The following is a 17,054-nucleotide window of genomic DNA, read 5'->3' as shown; positions in this document are numbered from 1 at the left end:
TTCAGGCGGCTATGCCCTTTGGGGCAGCCTGGCAGGAATCCGGCAGATGTAACGGATGCCCTGGGACAGCTGGGAGGAAGCGGCAGGGGGAGGGGGCAGGAAGCAGGCTCTCCGCCACATCCTGTTGACCTGTCTTGAGGCCACCTCTGTTGCCGGTGCCCAGTGCCGGGGGGACAGGACAGTGCTGGGGAGCGGGAGGGGGCGGGAGCTTGTCACGACCCAAGGTAACCAAGAAAGAGGGGCTGGGGGCTGGAGGAGGGAACAGCAGCAAAAGGCCTTGAAGATATAATTTGCAATAAACAAATTACGGATTTGGCGGAGCCCTTCCTGCCCCCAGACAGGGCATAAGTGAATCAACGTGGTACCTGGGAATTGCCAGCTTCTTGCACGCATCAGTAATTCTTGGATGTATGTCTTTTGAACAGCCTAGGGTTAAGTGGACATGAATTCAAATCTCACCCTGGATTAATGGGACAGACTCCACAGTTCTGGAGGAAAAGTTGGGATCGCACAGGCAGCTGGAAGGTGGCCCCCATAACACTCTCCCATCCTTGGTTACAGGGCACTCCCATCTCAGTTGCCCCAGGTGCAAACTCCCCAGAACGTTCCTGAGCTGGTAGAGTCTCTCTCCGAACATGAGACTGGCATTCCTCCCAGACTGTGTCTGATTTCTTGTTAGGACGAATGACCATAACTTGGTGTAAGATGCTGGCAAGCCTCCTTTCTCTGAAGGCTGACAGCATTCCGACCCATCTGCCGGCTCAGGAAGTCTCAGGGTATGGGTGGCCCCGCGGGGGTCTCCTCCTGCCGCTGCAGCTGCCTCTGTGGGGTTCTGACCCAGACCTCTCCCCTGGGGTCATGTTCTCCGCACCCTCATGGGATCTGCAGACTGTGCCCCAGTTGCTGACTGCCCTGGGCACAGCTGTCCAGCCTGAAACCAACGGCTGGCTCGTCTCCAAGCCCCTGCTTAATTTCCCAGAAGGAGGGGTATCTACTTATTTCTGTTTTCAGTGCCCATCTTTTCCTGTTGGATGGCCCTGGCTCTAGCATTTTTCTGCCAACTAGAGTGGGACCTCTAGTCTTTTCCGAAGAGCTTAGTTCGTCTGGGTTCGTTCATCCGAAACATCAAACATGCACTGTGTCGCCTGCTGGGTGCCACACCCTGGTGAGTGAAAACAGGCGTCCACCTGCCCTTGTGGAGGTGAGTGTCCCCTCCTCCAGGAGACACACACTGCTGGCCTGGCGATCTCACGGGGAACACAATCACAGAGACACATACGACAGGGTGTGGGGAACCACAGAACTGTCCTCAGTGTGAGCAGGACAGCTCAGGAAGGCTTCCTGAACCCGGATCAGGAGAGAGCAAGGAGGTGCCTGGTGAGGGGTGGATGGAGCGGGGATGGAGGCTGGAGAGGAGGACAGTCTGGAGGGGGTTTGTGTGAAGACCATTTCCCAAGCCCAGTGGCGCGAAGCCTCGGGGCTCACGGAATCACCGCAAGAGCTTTGAAAAGTGCAGCTGCCTGAGTTCCCTTCTCAGCAGTCCTGATGGAATCGGTCTGGAGTGCGGTCTGGGCGTTCAGGGCCTTTACAAGTCAAGGTGAGAATTACCAACCCTAGCAGGTCTCCCACCTTGCAGGGAATGAATTTCCCCATCGTATCTTTTTCAGACATTCTTCTCAGAATCAGGGAACAAAAAAATAGTCTGAGCATTTTCAAACATCCCATTTTCTTCTAGAAGAAATCAAAGAAACCCACATTGTTTCCTTTGTAAAGTTCCTATATATAATTACAAAATAAAATGAATCGGAAAAAAATGAAAGTCATCAGCCAGTAACATGCTCATCAGTAAGAAGTTCTTAGGTGGTGCTCGTGGTAAAGAATCCGCAGGTCAAAGCAGGAGACATAAGAGACGCAGGTTCCATCTGTGCGTGGGGAAAGTCCCCTGGAGGAGGACATGGCAACCCACTTCAGTAATCTTACCTGGAGAATCTCATGGACAGAGGAGCCTGGTGGGCTACAGTCCAAAGGGTCGCAAAGAGTTGGACACGACTGAAGAAGCTTAGCACACAAACATAAAGGAGAATTGTTTTCCTCCTACAGCAAAGAAGTCCAGGGGCAGACAGTGGCTGGCTTTGGTTCAGTCTCTAGGTGTCACTCTCAGGGCCCCAGGTCCCATAAGGCCCTTGCCATCCCTGTATGCTGGCTTATTTTACTTCAGGGTTGCAGCACAGCTGCTACAGCACCGGCCATCTTGTCTGTCTTCCAGGCAAGAAGGAGGAAGCTTTGTCCCCATCCAGCCCTGCTTCTCCCGTATCAGGATAGACTTTCCCAGAAGCTCACCCTTCTCCCACCACAGACCTTGCATTGGCCATCACTGTGGCACATGGTCACCTCCAGGGGCAAGGGGGTCTGGGGAGTAGAATGTCTAGTCTCCAAACTGTAGAGAGAGGGAGGGGAGGAGGAGGGTTGGTAAAGGTGCTGCCACACTCAGCGTGTTTAGGGGACCCACAGCTTGGACCAGAAGCACCTCTCTGGACCTCTCCTCTAGGCCTCTCTGAAACACTGTGGACTTCAGGCTTCTTTCTGTCGTGAAACTTGCTGACGCCTCCCTGGGCTGTTTGGTTTTCTCTTCCTTTGCTCTGGTAACAGCGGTTTGTTGCTTTCTAGGACAACTTGTAATGGGACCCAAGGGGGAAAGAGGATTTCCTGGGCCCCCAGGAAGATGTCTTTGTGGACCCCCCGTGAATGTGAATAACCCTTCCTATGGGGAGTCTGTGTACGGGCCCAGCTCCCCACGAGTTCCTGTGGTAAGGCTCTTCTGGGAGGAATCTGGGGTGGTCCCCACTCACGACATGATTGATGACCCCCTGGGGTTTGTAAAAACCTTTTAGTAAAATTTATTTCCCCGTTACCCTGGGCACAAACTTGTTATAGGAAACTGGAAAATAAGGGGAAAATCCAAAGAAGAAAACCAAGATAACATTGTGGGTCCACTGTGGAGCATTTTCTGCATCGTTTTTTTTTTTGGGCCATGCCATCCGGCTTGCGGGATTTTAGTTCCCTGACCAGGGATTGAACCTGGGCTCTGACAGTGAAAGCACTGAGTCCTAACCACTAGACTGTCTTTTTTAAAGAAAAACATTATGGAACATTGCAAGTAAATACAAAAGCAGAAACAGATAGTTTAAGGAACCCCCACGTCCTCTTTACCCAAGTTCAACAATGATCAAGTCCCAGCTCATCTCCTTTCTTCTTTACACTTGATGTATGACAGCCCACCCTCCTTTGGATTACTTTGAAGTAAACCGTGGACATAAATTCATTGTTCGAATGGATACATAATAATCCATGCATCACGTGGCTGTGCTATGATTTATTTAACCAGAGCCCTATTTTCAGAAACCGATCAAGTGCTCCAAACTTTTCCCTCATATAATAGCATTGTCATAAATGTCTTTGAGTCTAAGAATTTTAAGAATCATTTCCAGATGTTGAAATACTTGATTAGATGACATCACCTTTTTATTGAAGTCTTTGTAACACTTTGAAGATTTAAAAATCTTAAACCTTGGTGGATATTTTTATCCCTAACTCAAACATTCTGAACCCGGTTAGGAGGATGTGGGAATCGTTAGCCCTCACTTCAGGTGGGATGCAAGAGTGCAAATGCCAACCCTCTTCCCACTGACCACCCACAAGGCTTGTTTTTCCTCCTCTGGCTCTTTAAGCCCTGCTCCCCGGGGAAGTGTTTTCTGGGACCCTCACCAGTGTGTTCTCCCGCAGATCTTTGTGGTCAACAACCAGGAGGAACTGGAGAGGCTGAACACCCAGAACGCGATCGCCTTCCGCAGAGACCAGAGGTCCCTGTACTTCAAGGACAGCTTTGGCTGGCTCCCCGTCCAGGTACCCAAGGTGGCGCTCCACAGAGGGACGCATCTCCAAAGGAAGGGGAGGCTGGGCGCAGAGCTTTCTGTGGAGGCTTGAGCGCCCCTCTCACCCGGCCTCTGAGAGCTCCCTGGGCCCAGGGCCCCTGCCTGCAGCCTCTGCTCTGAGTCCAGTTTCCAGACCGGGCTCCCCGCGGCCCAGCCTCCCCGCCGAGCACAGAGCTCTGGCCCTGGGACAGGAGCCCCCACCGCCCTGTGCCCACCCAGAGCCTCTGTCCCCGGCGCCCCGGGATGCCTGGCACACCATCCCTGGTAACTTCGCTGTGTTTCTCTGGCCAGCTGACACCTGTCCACCCCCGGGACTACCCTGGAGACCACCGCGGCTCCTGCGGGGACGGGGTCCTGCAGCCAGGGGAGGAGTGTGATGACGGGAACGCAGACGCAGGCGACGACTGCATCCGTGAGTGGGGCCCGGCTCAGGGGAACCAGCACACACCACCTCAGGGCTGCCATCAGGCCAGGCCCTGGACACCAGCCACGCTGGTTTTGTATGGTTCTAGAGCCAGCAACGGCAACCCACTCCAGAACTCTTGCCTGGAAAATCCCATGGACGGAGGAGCCTGGTAGGCTACAGTCCATGGGGTCGCTAAGAGTCAGACACGACTGAGTGACTTCATTTTCACTTTTCACTTTCATGCATTGGAGAAGGAAGTGGCAACCCACTCCAGTATTCTTGCCTGGAGAATCCCAGGGACAGAGGAGCCTCGTGGGCTGCTGTCTATGGGGTCACACAGAATAGAACATGACTGAAGTGACTTAGCAGCAGCAGAGCCAGCACTGGGCAGGTAGAAGGGATGACCGTCCTCACTCAGGCCAGACGTGAACCCTCCCAACCATCCGAGGATGGTGATGGAGCTGCTGTCAAGGGTTTGGACCCCAGAGAAGCCCCGGGGCCCTCCCCTTTTTCCTGAATCCTACTTCTTGGCAAAATCCACATTCTCATCGAGAGACAAAGGTGGTGCAGGAGGTCTGAGAGGCAGATGGGAGAAGCCGAGACTCTGAATTGGGCTCCCTCTGAGCAGACGGAGTCCTCGGAGCCGACCGCTAGGGAACTGGGCTGCCGAGTGGCCCTCAGGCTCACGGACGTGACCAGGACAGGCAGGCGGCCTAGCACCGGAGCGTCCCTGGTCCCTCTTCTTTTAAAACTCAAGGGACGAAAGCAGGAGGTGAGGTGGAAAGCATGAGCTTCAGAGTCAAGGTAGAGTTCGGAGGCGGCTCTGAAAGCCACCGAGTCACCCCGTCTCCACCGAGTCACCCCATCTCAGAGGGGCGGCTACATGGTGAGTGGGGTGACCGAGGGCTTCCCTGAAAACTAGGTGCGACAGGCATGGATGGCTGAAGTCTTGAGATCCTGTGAGCCGACGTCACAGGGACAGTCTGGGTGCCGTAGGGGCCTGACGCCCCTTCCCTGCACGGCTTCTCCCTGCGGTGAGGAGCCGGGCTCCGGTCCAGGGCCGGGAACGCGTAGGTGCCCAGCGTGGGTCCCTCGCCAGCCAGGAGCTCGGCGGGAGGAGCGGGGCACGTAGGGCAGGCGGGTAAAGCAGCTGCTTCTCCTGGAAGCTGCTCTTCCCCTGACGGTTCGGGGCCGCGATTCCTAGGAGGCCGGCTCTGCCCGCAGGCCCCCGGCCCCTCGTGGAGGTGACACAGCAGGAAGGACCGCCTAAGGGTCTCAAGCCCCTATTGGCTCAGACACCCCTGTAAAGACGAGGGTTCATACTCCCGGCGCCTCCCCTCGGGCGAGAACAGAGCTGGTGGAAGACGCGGTCTGGCTTCCGGGGGACGCAGGGTCGCCTGGAGGCTCCCTCCACCCCCACCCCCACCCCCGCCCCCGAGGCCATCACTGAGCCCGGGCCCGCGGTCTCCCGACCCTTGCCGTGTGGGAACCGGCAGTGGTCCCGCGACGGGGGACAGCGTCCAGGCCCCAGGCTGGGACAAGGACACGGAGGCTGGGGTGGGCTATCGGCTGACGCGCAGCGGCCTGGACCAGGGCCAGTGCCCCCCTTCCGTAGGGCTGGGGTCTGGACCCTTGTGGAAGGCCGCGCGAGAGAGGAAGGCCCTTGCGGCCACGTGGTCCTGCCGGGCCGTCCCCTCCCCGGCCCCTCAGGGCTGTGTCCCCCTTGTGTCCCCCCCAGGCTGCCGCCGGGCCTACTGCGGAGACGGCCACCGGCACCGGGGCGTGGAGGACTGCGACGGCGCTGACTTCGGCCACCTGACCTGCGAGACCTATCTCCCCGGGTAGGGACCGCCTCGTGGGCTTGACCGCTCCCGGGCTCCCTTCTTTCCTTCACAAATACCTTCCTGAGCATCTGTGTGCCCCGGCTTTGTGGACACTGCGGAATGGTGACGCACAACACACGCAGCCCCAGCTCACGTCATGCCGCCCTGGCTCACGTCACACGCAGCCCCGGGGCCCGGCTCACGTCACACAGCCCCAACTCACGTCACGCAGCGCTGGCTCACGTTACGCAGCTCCTGCTCACGTTCAGTTCAGTTCAGCCGCTCAGTCGTGTCAGACTCTTTGCAACCACATGAATCGTAGCACACCAGGCCTCCCTGTCCATCACCAACTCCCGGAGTTCACCCAAACTCATATGCATAGAGAGTCGGTGATGCCATCCAACCATCTCATCCTCTGTCGTCCCCTTCTCCTGCCCCCAGTCCCTCCCAGCATCAGGGTCTTTTTCCAATGAGTCAACTCTTCGCATGAGGTGGCCAAAGTATTGGAGTTTCAGCCTCAGCATCAGTCCTTCAAATGAACACCCAGGACTGGTCTCCTTTAGGATGGACTGGTTGGAGCTCCTTGCAATCCAAGGGACTCTCAAGAGTCTTCTCCAACACCACAGTTCAAAAGCATCAATTCTTCCACGCTCAGCTTTCTTCACAGTCCAACTCTCACATCCATACATGACCACTGGAAAAACCATAGCCTTGACTAGATGGACCTTTGTTGGCAAAGTAATGTCTCTGCTTTTTAATATGCTAACCCCAACTCACGTTATGCAGCCCCAACTCATGTCACAGCCACCCCGGCTCACGTCATGCCACCCCAACTCACAACACACGCAGCCCCAGCTCACATCACGCTGCCCTGACTCAGGACACACACAGCCCCGGGTCACGTCACGCAGCCCTGGCTCACAACACACGCAGCCCCAGTTCAGGTCATGCATCCCCGGCTCATGTCAGGGCGCTGTATCAGCACAGCCGTGTGACCCAGCCCCACGTGGGTCCTGGAGTCGGGGGGCCACCACCTCTGAGACCCCCATGGCTCGGGCTCAGCAGCTCTTTCCCCCACTTCTCCCGGGACCGGCCTGGTCTCGAGAGAAGCAGGCACGCCCTTGGAGCAAGGCCCAGGGCGGAGGGCAGGCATCTGTACCCTGAACTCTCCGGAACTGCCCAGTGGGCCAGCGGCTGCCGTGGAGGCCCCGCCAGCATTAGTACCTCACTTTGCTGACCTCGGCTCCTCCAAGAGAACCCCAGAAACACAGCATTCCTGCCGGCACCCTGGCAGTTGTTTCTGAGGCCCCCTCAGTGGGCAGCCGTGTGGCTTAGGACAAGCATGCCGGTGTCCTGGCCTCCACGAAGACATCTCTCGCGCCCAGGGGAGGCCTCTGCCCTGCGAGGTGGGGGTCTCCTGAACTCTGTTCAAGCAGAATGGCGCCCCCTGCCCCAAACCTCACCGGACCAGGGCTGCGGGGCTTCTGGGAAAGCTGGGGAGGCCGCTGCTCCCCCAGGCCCCGGCCTGCCTCTCGCGTGGCCCCAGAGTGGACGGCTGGGCCCTCAGGGATCTGCCTCTCCAGCCCTTATTCCCTCCAGCTGCCCTCCTCTGTGGGATTGGACCCAAGCCCTGGGGAGGGCTGGGGGACAGGCCCCAGGCCCGCCCCTATCCTCCAAGGAGGAGGGTCTCCTGATGCCCACCCCCAAATGCACAGCAACAAATCCAACTGGGGGGAAGAGCTCAGACTTGTTGTCACCCCTATTTCAAGCACCGCAGGCTGGGCCAAGACCCCGCCGCCTCTGTGTGTGTCTGCGTGCACCACCCTTCTCTGAAGTAGGGAGGCTCCTGCCAGGCCCCGCCAGAGAGTTGGCGAAGGGTCTGAGCTGGCTGATGGCCTATGGAGACCACTGGGCGTGGGTAATCAGACCTGGGGTGCAGAGTGGCATGGAGCCCAGGACTTACCCTGGCTCCCTGCTGTTACTCTCTTAATCCCAAGAAGCCTCGGGGCATGCTTGCGAAAATAGGCGTGAGGTAAGACAGAATCTCAGAATTAGCACTGGGGCTTGCGTAGGTGTAGGCCATGCTCTGCAACTTGGTAGCTGTAGTCTTTAAATAGCTACACAGGTAAGCTGTTTAGATAAAGTTAAGAATCCAGTTCTTCAGGCCCACTTTGTTTCAAGATCTCTGGCCAGTGGCTACCAAAATAGACAGCTGAGAAATAGTACAGAGCGGTCTAAGGGTGGCGCTGGAGGAGGAGGTGGCGGTTGTCTCCGAGAGGCTGCGTCCAGGGCAAGGCTACCCACCAAGCCCAAAGGCTACCCACCAAGCCCGTGCCCCCAGACCCCTCTGCTGTGCTCAAGGGAGAAAGCCCCGGAGGCCTGGACCCGGCTGCCCCAGGCCCTTAGGCAGCTGGCAGGGGGAGCAGCCGTGTGCCGAGGTTGCAGCAGAGTCCCAGGATGTGGCTGCATCCCGGGCTCCTGCCCACTGCCCCGTGTCCTCCCCCAGGTCGTACGGAGACCTGCGATGCACCCCGTACTGCTTCATCGACTCCACGCCCTGCCGCTACTTCACCTGAGGACCCCCGGGAGGAGGCGGCGGCCCGCAGCGCCGCCAGCAGCTTTTCCGCCCTCGGCAGACTGACTGACCTCGCCCCGATCTGGTCCAGTGTCCACCGCCTCCGTGCCACAGAAACAAGGACAAACTCTCGCTGCTAAGACAAGCTTGTAACGCAGGCCGACGGGAGGAACCGAGGACCCCTGCGCCCTGTCTTCACCCGCAAGCCCCGGGCCTCCACCCCGCACCCAGCGCGACCTCGCGGCGGGGACGAATATACATGTCGGCAGGGCGCTTTGCCTTCCCCACGTCGCAGACTCGGCTCCGCACTGTTAGGCACACACGGACTGTTTGCTCCCATCCGCGGGGGGCGTCCGGGGGGGCAGCCTCTCCGCCCCTCTGATCTCTGGAAACGCGGGCATCTCCCCGGCCGCTGGCGGGGGGCTCCCCGGGCCTGGGAACCACCGGGTAGGGAGAGGGGTTCTCTGGAGGTGGGCCCACATCTTGGCCCGCCGAGAGATCCCCGCCCCCCGAGCTGGCCACGGCCTCAAGCGGAGGCGGTTCCCCAGGCAAGCGACCCAAATGTGAATAAGTACTGGGGCGGCGGCCCACCCCGCGCTCTGCAGCCGCGCGGACAAGCGCAGAGCATCGGCCTTTTCCTCTAAGTTTCCCGAAGGGGCCGCTGTCAGAGCTTCCGGCCCGGGCGCCGTCCTGACCTCCCCTGGCTCTGCGCGAGCAGCCTCCGTCCTGTGAACGTGCCAGTGTCCATCTCTCCGTCAGGACGTGCGCCAGCAGCTGTGCTGTCGGGCTTTCCCGTCCGGGCCGCGCCACCGATTGCGAGCTGTGGGCCGCACCGACGTCTGTCCTGGGCGCCGCTCTGGGAGCCCTGGGACCTCCCTCCTGGTCTGCGTGGCGCGTGGCTTTGTCCTCGTGTGCGCGTGCCTGAGCCCCGTTTCTACAGGATCGCTAGTCCCGCGCGTCCCTGAGCTGCCTTCCACCGTCGTATCCTCTGAGTGGGGCTTAGCTGTTGTTGGGAGACACGTCTTCCCCACTGCAAACCTCATGGACCTATTTGCTCCCAGATGGACGGCCCCTCCCGCCCGTGTGTACAGACTGTTCAGCGTGCCGGCGTCCTAGGCTCTTGGCAGTTGTGCTGCTGGCCTGTCGTGGGCGGGGTGGGCCCCGGGGTGGTGTCCCCAGAGGTGGACGCGTTGGGCAGTCTGGGTCCTTCCGCCTCTATTGCAAGTCCTGGGCTGATTGATATTCCACGGCCCACATCTGTCCCATGTGAAGCCACCGCCTTCATCCCGGCATCTCCGGATGGGAAATCAAGAAATAAAAGGCCCTGTACTTCCCAGCTGTGTCTCTCTCTTCCCTGGGGGTTTGGGCTGCTGTCCTCCTAGGACTCCTGGATGGGATGAGGGCTCTGAAATCAAGTCTGTTTCCCAGACTCCACAGAGGGTTCTAGAATGGGAAGGAGTCCTGCTCCCCCAGGAGGAAACTCATGTCACAGGGCACCAAGCCCAAACGAGCCCAGTTTGCTCAGCCAGCCCTGCCACAACCTTGTTCTACCATCCCCTGTAGGAAAGAAAGCAGGTCCAATACTGCCCTCGGAGCTGGCCAGGAGGGGCCACGTCCTGGGTCCTAGTCCTTGGGGGGCACTGTTCTGACTTTCCTCTGGCTGTGAGCCTCCCCACAAGGCTGCAGGTACCAGGACACCCTGCTCCCACCTGAGTGGTCCAGCGCTTGTTTGCAGGGCCGTGTGGCCCTCTCTGCACGCCTGTCCTCCTGAGTGTGGCTCTCACACACCTGTCAGCATGAGGGGCATGGTGGCTGGGTTCAGGCTGTCTGCAGGGGTCATCGATGGAGCTTGGACACACAGGCGAGGTCTCCACGTGGGCACGCATCCTGGTGTGAGGCGGGCTGGGGCGGGGCTGGGGACTGCTCTCCTTGTGGGGCCGTGGGAGACTGTGAGGAATCTAAAAGTTCTAGGTCTTTATGAAGTTGTATTGTCGGGTAAGCAGAACCTACTTAATGCATAAGTTTGTCAGTCTGATCCCCATTCAACTCCTGTTGTGTGGGAGTCCCCATCTACGCTCCAGTCCCGGGACCCCACAGTATGAGAGGGGAGCCTGCCTCCAGCTCTGATATTTCTAGGGAGAGTTCTGAAAAGCTCAGGAGAGGACTCAAGGTCACAGGTGTTAAGACCATCTGTAGAGTCGTTCTACCCCTTCAGCGTTCTGAAATGGGAAGATGAGAGCTCGGGGAAGGTGGGCCCTGGGCCCCCATGAATGCCAGCTCCACGGTGTTAGCTTCCCCAAGGGTGGGGACCCCCGGCCATCACAGGAACACCTCCCGGGGTCGTCTGCTGGTCATGCAAGGAGCTGAGCTAGGCCAGAGGGGCCGGGAGGGTGCTGAGCTGCGAGACCCCCATGCCTGATTCACGCCTGGTCCATCACTTCCCACAGCCTCAGTTTCCTCCCCCGCGAGACGCGAGACAGAGGCTGACTTTCCCTCCACCTCCAACTGCTGATTTCTGCTGGTGGACGCTGCCCTCGGGCTGTGCTGGGCCAGTCCTTAGACAGGTGATAGATTTCCTCAGCTGTCAGGTGGAGTGGCTGAGAATGGCAGGGCCTTCAGAATACAATCAACAAAGGAGGCTGTGTCAGTCCAGATGCTTTTGCTGGCAAGTAGCAGAAAATCCAACTTTGATTTAAACTGTAGGGTAGAATTTATTGGCTCGGATCACCGATGCAAGTTCTAGGAGTGGATTGGAGGTCAGGCAAGGTTCAATCAAGGCTCCTGCTCCATCTCTTTGCTTGATCTATTCTCTCAGCTCTTTGCACCTCTCCTGTTCATTTGAGCCTTAGGGTGGCCACAAGCTGACTGTTCCAGCTTCAGGCTGACATCTGCACCTTGCAATGTCCACAGGATAACAGAACATCTATTCCAGTGGCTCTCAAGGATTTTGATTTTTTTTTCCCCAGGAGTCCCCAGAAAATCTTGTCTTGAGTCTTGTTGACCTGAGTCTTATTGACACACCCATTCTTGAACCAGTTCCTATTATCAGAAAAAAAGCTGCCTGCCGATCAGATCATAGTTGGGTTCCTGAATACAGGATGGCACAAGTTTTAAGATTACCCTTAGCCCACACCCTGGGAATTCTCCAGAAGCACACAGGCTGTGGGGGGAGGGGGTGGCTGCTGGACTGGGTGTCAGGAGCAGGAATGGAGCCACTGGGGGCTGAGTGCACAGGTCTATTACAGGACCTGTCTCTCCGGTTTTGCTTTTCCTTTCGGCAGGAATGGGTGCTGAGCCACTTGGGGTGAACCCTTGGTGGCACTCCCCTCCAGAAGGCTCCAGGTTGGTTCTTTTTTTTTTTTTTAAATATACATTTATTTATTTTAATTGGAGGTTAATTACTTAAAGCTCAACATTCAGAAAACGAAAATCATGGCATCCGGTCCCATCACTTCATGGGAAATAGATAGGGAAACAGTGGAAACAGTGTCAGACTTTATTTTGGGGGCTCCAAAATCACTGCAGATGGTGACTGCAGCCATGAAATGAAAAGACGCTTACTCCTTAGAAGGAAAGTTATGACCAACCTAGACAGCATATTAAAAAGCAGAGACATTACTTTGCCAACAAAGGTCCGTCTAGTCAAGGCCATGGTTTTCCAATGGTCATGTATGGATGTGAGAGTTGGACTGTGAAGAAAGCTGAGTGCCGAAGAATTGATGCTTTTGAACTGTGGTGTTGGAGAAGACTCTTGAGAGTCCCTTGGACTGCAAGGAGATTCAACCAGTCCATTCTAAAGGAGATCAGCCCTGTGTTCTTTGGAAGGAATAATGCTAAAGCTGAAACTCCAGTACTTTGGCCACCTCATTCGAAGAGTTGACTCACTGGAAAAGACTCTGATGCTGGGAGGGATTGGGGGTAGGAGAAGAAGGCGACGACAGAGGATGAGATGGCTGGATGGCATCACCGACTCGATGGACGTGCGTTTGAGTGAACTCCAGGAGTTGGTGATGGACAGGGAAGCCTGGCAATTCATGGGGTCACAAAGAGTCACAACTGAGCAACTGAACTGAACTAATAACTTTACAATATTGTATTGGTTTTGCCATACATCAACATGAATCCGCCACAGGTATACACGTGTTTCCCATCATGAATCCCTCTCCCACATCCCTCCCCATACCATCCCTCTGGGTCATCCCAGTGCACCAGCCCCAAGCATCCAGTATGATGCTTCGAACCTGGACTGGCGATTCGTTTCATATATGATATTATACAAGTTTCAATGCCATTCTCCCAAATCATCCCACCCTCTCCCTCTCCCACAGAGTCCAAAAGACTGTTCTATACATCAGTGTCTCTTTTGCTGTCTTGCATACAGGGTTATCATTACCATGTTTCTAAATCCCATATATATGCATTAGTATACTGTATTAGTGTTTTTCTTTCTGGCTTACTTCACTCTGTATAATAGGCTCCGGTTTCATCCACCTCATTAGAACTGATTCAAATGTATTCTTTTTAATGGCTGAGTAATACTCCATTGTGTATATGTACCACAGCTTTCTTATCCATTCATCTGCTGATGGACTTCTAGGTTGCTTCCATATCCTGGCTATTATAAACAGTGCTGTGATGAACATTGGGGTACACGTGTCTCTTTCAATTCTGGTTTCCTCAGTGTGTATGCCCAGCAGTGGGATTGCTGGGTCATAAGGCAGTTCTATTTCCAATTTTTTAAGGAATCTCCACACTGTTCTCCATAGTGGCTGTACTAGTTTGCATTCCCACCAACAGTGTAAAAGGGTTCCCTTTTCTCCACACCCTCTCCAGCATTTATTGCTTGTAGACTTTTGGATCGCAGCCATTCTGACTGGTGTGAAATGATACCTCATTGTGGTTTTGATTTGCATTTCTCTGATAATGAGTGATGCTGAGCATCTTTTCATGTGTTTGTTAGCCATCTGTATGTCTTCTTTGGAGAAATGTCTATTTAGTTCTTTGGCCCATTTTTTGATTGGGTTGTTTATTTTTCTGGAATTGAGCTGCAGGAGTTGTTTGTATATTTTTGAGATTAGTTGTTTGTCAGTTGCTTCATTTGCTATTATTTTCTCCCATTCTGAAGGCTGTCTTTTCACCTTGCTTATAGTTTCCTTTGTGGTGCAGAAGCTTTTAAGTTTAATTAGGTCCCATTTGTTTATTTTTGCTTTTATTTCCAATATTCTGGGAGGTGGGTCATAGAGGATGTGATGAATGTCGTAGTGTTTTGCCCATGTTCTTTTCTAGGAGTTTTATAGTTTCTGGTCTTACATTTAGATCTTTAATCCATTTTGAGTTTATTTTTGTGTATGGTGTTAGAAAGTGTTCTAGTTTCATTCTTTTACAAGTGGTTGACCAGTTTTCCCAGCACCACTTTTTAAAGAGATTGTCTTTTCTCCATTGTATATTCTTGCCTCCTTTGTCAAAGATAAGGTGTCCATAGGTGCATGGATTTATCTCTGGGCTTTCTATTTTGTTCCATTGATCTATATTTCTGTCTTTGTGCCAGTACCATACTGTCTTGAAGACTGTGGCTTTGTAGTAGAGCCTGAAATCAGGCAGGTTTATTCCTCCAGTTCCATTCTTCTTTCTCAAGATTGCTTTGGCTATTCAAGGTTTTTTGTATTTCCATACAAATTGTGAAATTATTTGTTCTAGCTCTGTGAAAAATACCGTTGGTAGCTTGATAGGGATTGCATTGAATCTATAGATTGCTTTGGGTAGTATACTCATTTTCACTACATTGATTCTTCCTATCCATGAACATGGTATATTTCTCCATCTATTAGTGTTCTCTTTGATTTCTTTCACCAGTGTTTTATAGTTTTCTATATATAGGTCTTTAGTTTCTTTAGGTAGATATATTCCTAAGTATTTTATTCTTTTCATTGCAATGGTGAATGGAATTGTTTCCTTAATTTCTCTTTCTATCTTCTCATTATTAGTGTATAGGAATGCAAGGGATTTCTGTGTGTTGATTTTATATCCTGCAACTTTATTATATTCATTGATTAGCTCTAGTAATTTTCTGGTGGAGTCTTTAGGGTTTTCTTTGTAGAGGATCATGTCATCTGCAAACAGTGAGAGTTTTACTTCTTCTTTTCCAATTTGGATTCCTTTTATTTCTTTTTCTGCTCTGATTGCTGTGGCCAAAACTTCCAAAACTATGTTGAATAGTAGTGGTGAAAGTGGGCCCCCTTGTCTTGTTCCTGACTTTAGGGGAAATGCTTTCAATTTTTCACCATTGAGGATAATGTTTGCTGTGGGTTTGTCATATATAGCTTTTATTATGTTGAGGTATGTTCCTTCTATTCCTGCTTTCTGGAGAGTTTTTATCATAAATGGATGTTGAATTTTGTCAAAGGCTTTCTCTGCACCTATTAAGATAATCATATGGCTTTTATTTTTCAATTTGTTAATGTGGTGTATTACATTGATTGATTTGCAGATATTGAAGAATTCTTGCACCCCTGGGATAAACCCACTTGGTCATGGTGTATGATCTTTTTAATGTGTTGTTGGATTCTGATTGCTAGAATTTTTTAAAGGATTTTTGCATCTATGTTCATCAGTGATATTGGCCTGTAGTTTTCTTTTTTTGTGGCATCTTTGTCAGGTTTTGGTATTAGGGTGATGGTGGCCTCATAGAATGAGTTTGGAAGTTTACCTTACTCTGCAATTTTCTGGAAGAGTTTGAGTACGATAGGTGTTAGCTCTCCTCTAAATTTTTGGTAGAATTCAGCTGTGAAGCTGTCTGGACCTGGGCTTTTGTTTGCTGGAAGATTTCTGATTATAGTTTCAATTTCCGTGCTTGTGATGGGTCTGTTAAGATTTTCTATTTCTTCCTGGTCCAGTTTTGGAAAGTTGTACTTTTCTAAGAATTTGTCCATTTCTTCCACGTTGTCCATTTTATTGGCATATAATTGCTGATAGTAGTCTCTTATGATCCTTTGTATTTCTGTGTTGTCTGTTGTGATCTCTCCATTTTCATTTCTAATTTTATTGATTTGATTTTTCTCCCTTTGTTTCTTGATGAGTATAGCTAATGGTTTGTCAATTTTATTTACCCTTTCAAAGAACCAGCTTTTGGCTTTGTTGATTTTTGCTATGGTCTCTTTTGTTTCTTTTGCATTTATTTCTGCCCTAATTTTTAAGGTTTCTTTCCTTCTACTAACTCTGGGGTTCTTCATTTCTTCCTTTTCTAGTTGCTTTAGGTGTAGGGTTAGGTTATTTATTTGACTTTTTTCTTGTTTCTTGAGGTATGCCTGTATTGCTATGAACTTTCCCCTTAGCACTGCTTTTACAGTGTCCAACAGGTTTTGGGTTGTTGTGTTTTCATTTTCGTTTCTATGCATATTTTGATTTCTTTTTTTATTTCTTCTGTGATTTGTTGGTTATTCAGCAGCATGTTGTTCAGCCTCCATATATTGGAATTTTTAATAGTTTTTCTCCTGTAACTGAGATCTAATCTTACTGCATTGTGGTCAGAAAAGATGCTTGGAATGATTTCAATTTTTTTGAATTTACCAAGGCTAGATTTATGGCCCAGGATGTGAGGTATCCTGGAGAAGGTTCTGTGTGCACTTGAGAAAAAGGTGAAATTCATTGTTTTGGGGTGAAATGTCCTATAGATATCAATTAGGTCTAACTGGTCTATTGTATCGTTTAAAGTTTGTGTTTCCTTGTTAATTTTCTGTTTAGTTGATCTATCCATAGGTGTGAGTGGGGTATTAAAGCCTCCCACTATTATTGTGTTATTGTTAATTTCCCCTTTCATACTTGTTAGCATTTGTCTTACATATTGTGGTGCTCCTATGTTGGGTGCATATATATTTATAATTGTTATATCTTCTTCTTGGATTGATCCTTTGATCATTATGTAGTGTCCTTCTTTGTCTCTTTTCACAGCCTTCGTTTTAAAGTCTATTTTATCTGATATGAGTATTGCTACTCCTGCTTTCTTTTGGTCTCTATTTGCATGGAAAATCTTTTTCAGCCCTTCACTTTCAGTCTGTATGTGTCCCCTGTTTTGAGGTGGGTCTCTTGTAGACAACATATATAGGGGTCTTGTTTTTGTATCCATTCAGCCAGTCTTTGTCTTTTGGTTGGGGCATTCAACCCATTTACGTTTAAGGTAATTATTGATAAGTATGATCCCATTGCCATTTGCTTTATTGTTTTGAGTTCGAGTTTATACACCCTTTTTGTGTTTCCTGTCTAAAGAATATCCTTTAGCATTTGTTGGAGAGCTGGTTTGGTGGTGCCGAATTCTCTCAGCT

General features: G+C 52.1%; 1 protein-coding gene across 4 annotated transcripts in view; it reads left to right on the top strand.

Moving 5' to 3' along the window:
* Positions 1-10,070, top strand: part of COLQ (collagen like tail subunit of asymmetric acetylcholinesterase) — a 66,035-nt gene extending 55,965 nt beyond the window's left edge. For all 4 annotated transcript variants that reach the window (XM_061425021.1, XM_061425013.1, XM_061425006.1 and 1 more), the window contains exons 13-17: positions 2,668-2,807; positions 3,784-3,903; positions 4,224-4,344; positions 6,077-6,179; positions 8,668-10,070. In XM_061425021.1, the coding sequence (XP_061281005.1) occupies positions 2,668-2,807; positions 3,784-3,903; positions 4,224-4,344; positions 6,077-6,179; positions 8,668-8,737 (554 nt within the window). In that variant the 3' untranslated portion in view covers positions 8,738-10,070. The remainder of the gene's footprint in view (positions 1-2,667; positions 2,808-3,783; positions 3,904-4,223; positions 4,345-6,076; positions 6,180-8,667) is intronic.
* The last annotated feature ends 6,984 nt before the right edge of the window (positions 10,071-17,054 follow it).

The sequence above is a fragment of the Bos javanicus genome, chromosome 1 (genome assembly GCF_032452875.1).
Source record: "Bos javanicus breed banteng chromosome 1, ARS-OSU_banteng_1.0, whole genome shotgun sequence".
Classification (NCBI taxonomy): Eukaryota; Metazoa; Chordata; class Mammalia; order Artiodactyla; family Bovidae; genus Bos; species Bos javanicus.
The sequence above is the reverse complement of the archived record's forward strand: the minus strand, read 5'-3'. Positions and strand labels throughout refer to the sequence as shown.